The sequence below is a fragment of the Austrofundulus limnaeus genome, unplaced genomic scaffold, assembly GCF_001266775.1.
Source record: "Austrofundulus limnaeus strain Quisiro unplaced genomic scaffold, Austrofundulus_limnaeus-1.0 Scaffold923, whole genome shotgun sequence".
Taxonomy (NCBI): domain Eukaryota; kingdom Metazoa; phylum Chordata; class Actinopteri; order Cyprinodontiformes; family Rivulidae; genus Austrofundulus; species Austrofundulus limnaeus.
Genome location: NW_013953325.1, coordinates 149,361 through 151,627, shown reverse-complemented (window position 1 = coordinate 151,627; position 2,267 = coordinate 149,361). Strand labels below are relative to the sequence as shown.

Sequence of the window (2,267 nt, the reverse complement as noted above, 5' to 3'; positions counted from 1 at the left end):
TATTTATTACATATTGTAGTTTTATTTTATTACACTTTTATTTTGTAAAGCTACTTTACATATTTCAGGGTTTTTATTTTGAATTCCCTTTTTATTTCATGCCGTTTTACTATTTCAGGCTGTTTTACTATTTCAGGCTGCTTTTGGACCATAAAATTAAACGCCATGAAATGGTACATGGAGTTTAATTTCATGGTCCAATATGCAAATGAGGGGGCGGAGTTCTTGCTGAGGTTTGGGATCAAGGAAATGATCTGTTTCACCACCAGAGGGGGATATTCCCCTGCCTGGCCTTTCTTCATAATTAAACATTCATTTTTGTAGATAAAACACAGCCATAAGTCCATAAATGAGTTGAATGACTGTCACTCTGTGGTTATAAAGGCTTTGCAGAGATACTTATGGTGGCTTTTGGTCAAATAGCCCAGATTTTATCACTCAGATTAAAAATAGCGATTTTTTTTTTCAGGTTGGGCAAGCCGAATTGTTAACCATCTTTCCAAATACATGAAGTTCAAGTTTCATGCAGCCAGCACCTTCCTGTCTCAAGTAATGGTTAAAATAGTCTGTTTTCAAGTAGAGTTCTCTGCAGTCACTGGATGTTTATGTGCAATCACTGCAAAGAACTCTACTTGGAAACAGACCATTTTAGCCCTAGCTTGAGACAGGAAGGTGCTGGCTGCATGAAACTTGAACGCCATACATTTGGAAAGATGTTTAACAATTCGGCTTGTCCAACAAAGCTCTGACCTACCTGGAAAAAGATGCCTATTTTTAATCTGAGTGATAAAATCAGGGCTATTTGGCCAAAAGCCACCACAAGTATCTCTGCAAAGCCTTTATAATTACAGAGTGACAGTCATTCAACTCATTTATGGACTTATGTCTGTGTTTTATTTATATAAATGAACGTTTCATTATGAAAGGCCAGGCAGGGGAATATCCTCCTCTGGTGGTGAAACTGATCATTTCCTGAATCTCAAACCACAGAGTAAACTCCGCCCCCTCATTTGCATATTGGACCATGAAATTAAACGCCATGAAATGGTAAAACAGCCTGAAATAGTAAAACGACATGAAATAAAAAGGGAGTTCAAACTAAAAGTCCCTGAAATACGTAAAGTAGCTTTACAAAATAAAAGTGTCACAAAATAAAACTACAATATGTAATAAATAAATAAATAAAAGACATGCTAAAATGTATTAGGCCTATATATTAATTTTGTTTTTTTTTCCATGGGGACATTTATGTATTTGATGGAATATTTATTAATACTTTATTAATTACATTATTTATTTCATTATTTATTTATTTATTGTATTTTGAATAAAACGGCTGTCCATAAGTTTTAACATAAGTGTTTAACTGCAAATTAATTTATTAGTTCATTTCCATTTTACTTAATGTTACAACTTGTTCATAATCGGGGTTGTTAAAATGATAAAGCTGTTTAGCCTGCAGAAGTGTTGATAAAATGTTTGTGACTACCAGGACGAGCAGGTGAAACTGGAGGCAGAGTGTGTGAAACATGAGAGAAACCTGAAAATCTTAGAGAAAAAACTAAAGACTCATGAGGACAATATCCAAGCCATGAAAAATGAACTGTCTGAAAAAGAAGAGGAGTTAAAGGTAACAAACTTTTAAAGATCTGTACATTTAGGATGTTTTTCTTCCTGTTCCACTTCTTCAGATTGTCGACATTTAAATAAACCTGTTGTTCCAAAAGGAATCTGTGGCCAAAGTCTCACAGATCAGTCCTGAACGGCAGAGCATCACCTGCAGCACCAAGAGCATCGACACCGACATCATCCGACTGAAGAAGAAGCTGAAGGTCTACGAGAGCAACTATGGCGAGCAGGAGCAGGTGGTCAGGTGAGCAGCTCCAGGTGTTCCTGGACCTTCCCTGACAGACAAACTGAAAACTAAACTGAGTTAAACAGTCTCTGTTTCACAGTCTGCAATCCAACATCCACACAGTTCATCTAAAGCTGTGGTTCCCAAACATTTTTCCAGCTGACCCATATTTTGAACAAGATAAAACACTGTGACACCATTTATATCAGGCTGTATTTACTATTCTTGAAAAGAAAAGTTATTTTACTGTCTGTTAAAAGAACAGTGTGTAATATCCAGCAACATCTAGTGGTTGAGGTTCCTTATTGCAGTGTTTCCCAAAGTTGGGGTCGGGACCCAAAGTGGGGTCCCGAAACATCAAGGTGGGGTCCTGAAATGATTTTCTGAATTAATTACATTTTTGCCTTAGGAG

General features: G+C 36.6%; 1 protein-coding gene across 1 annotated transcript in view; it reads left to right on the top strand.

Annotated features, from left to right (window-relative positions):
- The window catches only part of smc6 (structural maintenance of chromosomes 6), a gene marked incomplete at its 5' end in the record, with an annotated part of 17,240 nt that overhangs the window by 8,334 nt on the left and 6,639 nt on the right, over window positions 1-2,267 (top strand). The window contains 2 exon segments of the mRNA XM_014029587.1: window positions 1,493-1,630; window positions 1,728-1,873. Coding sequence (XP_013885041.1) covers window positions 1,493-1,630; window positions 1,728-1,873 — 284 coding nt within the window.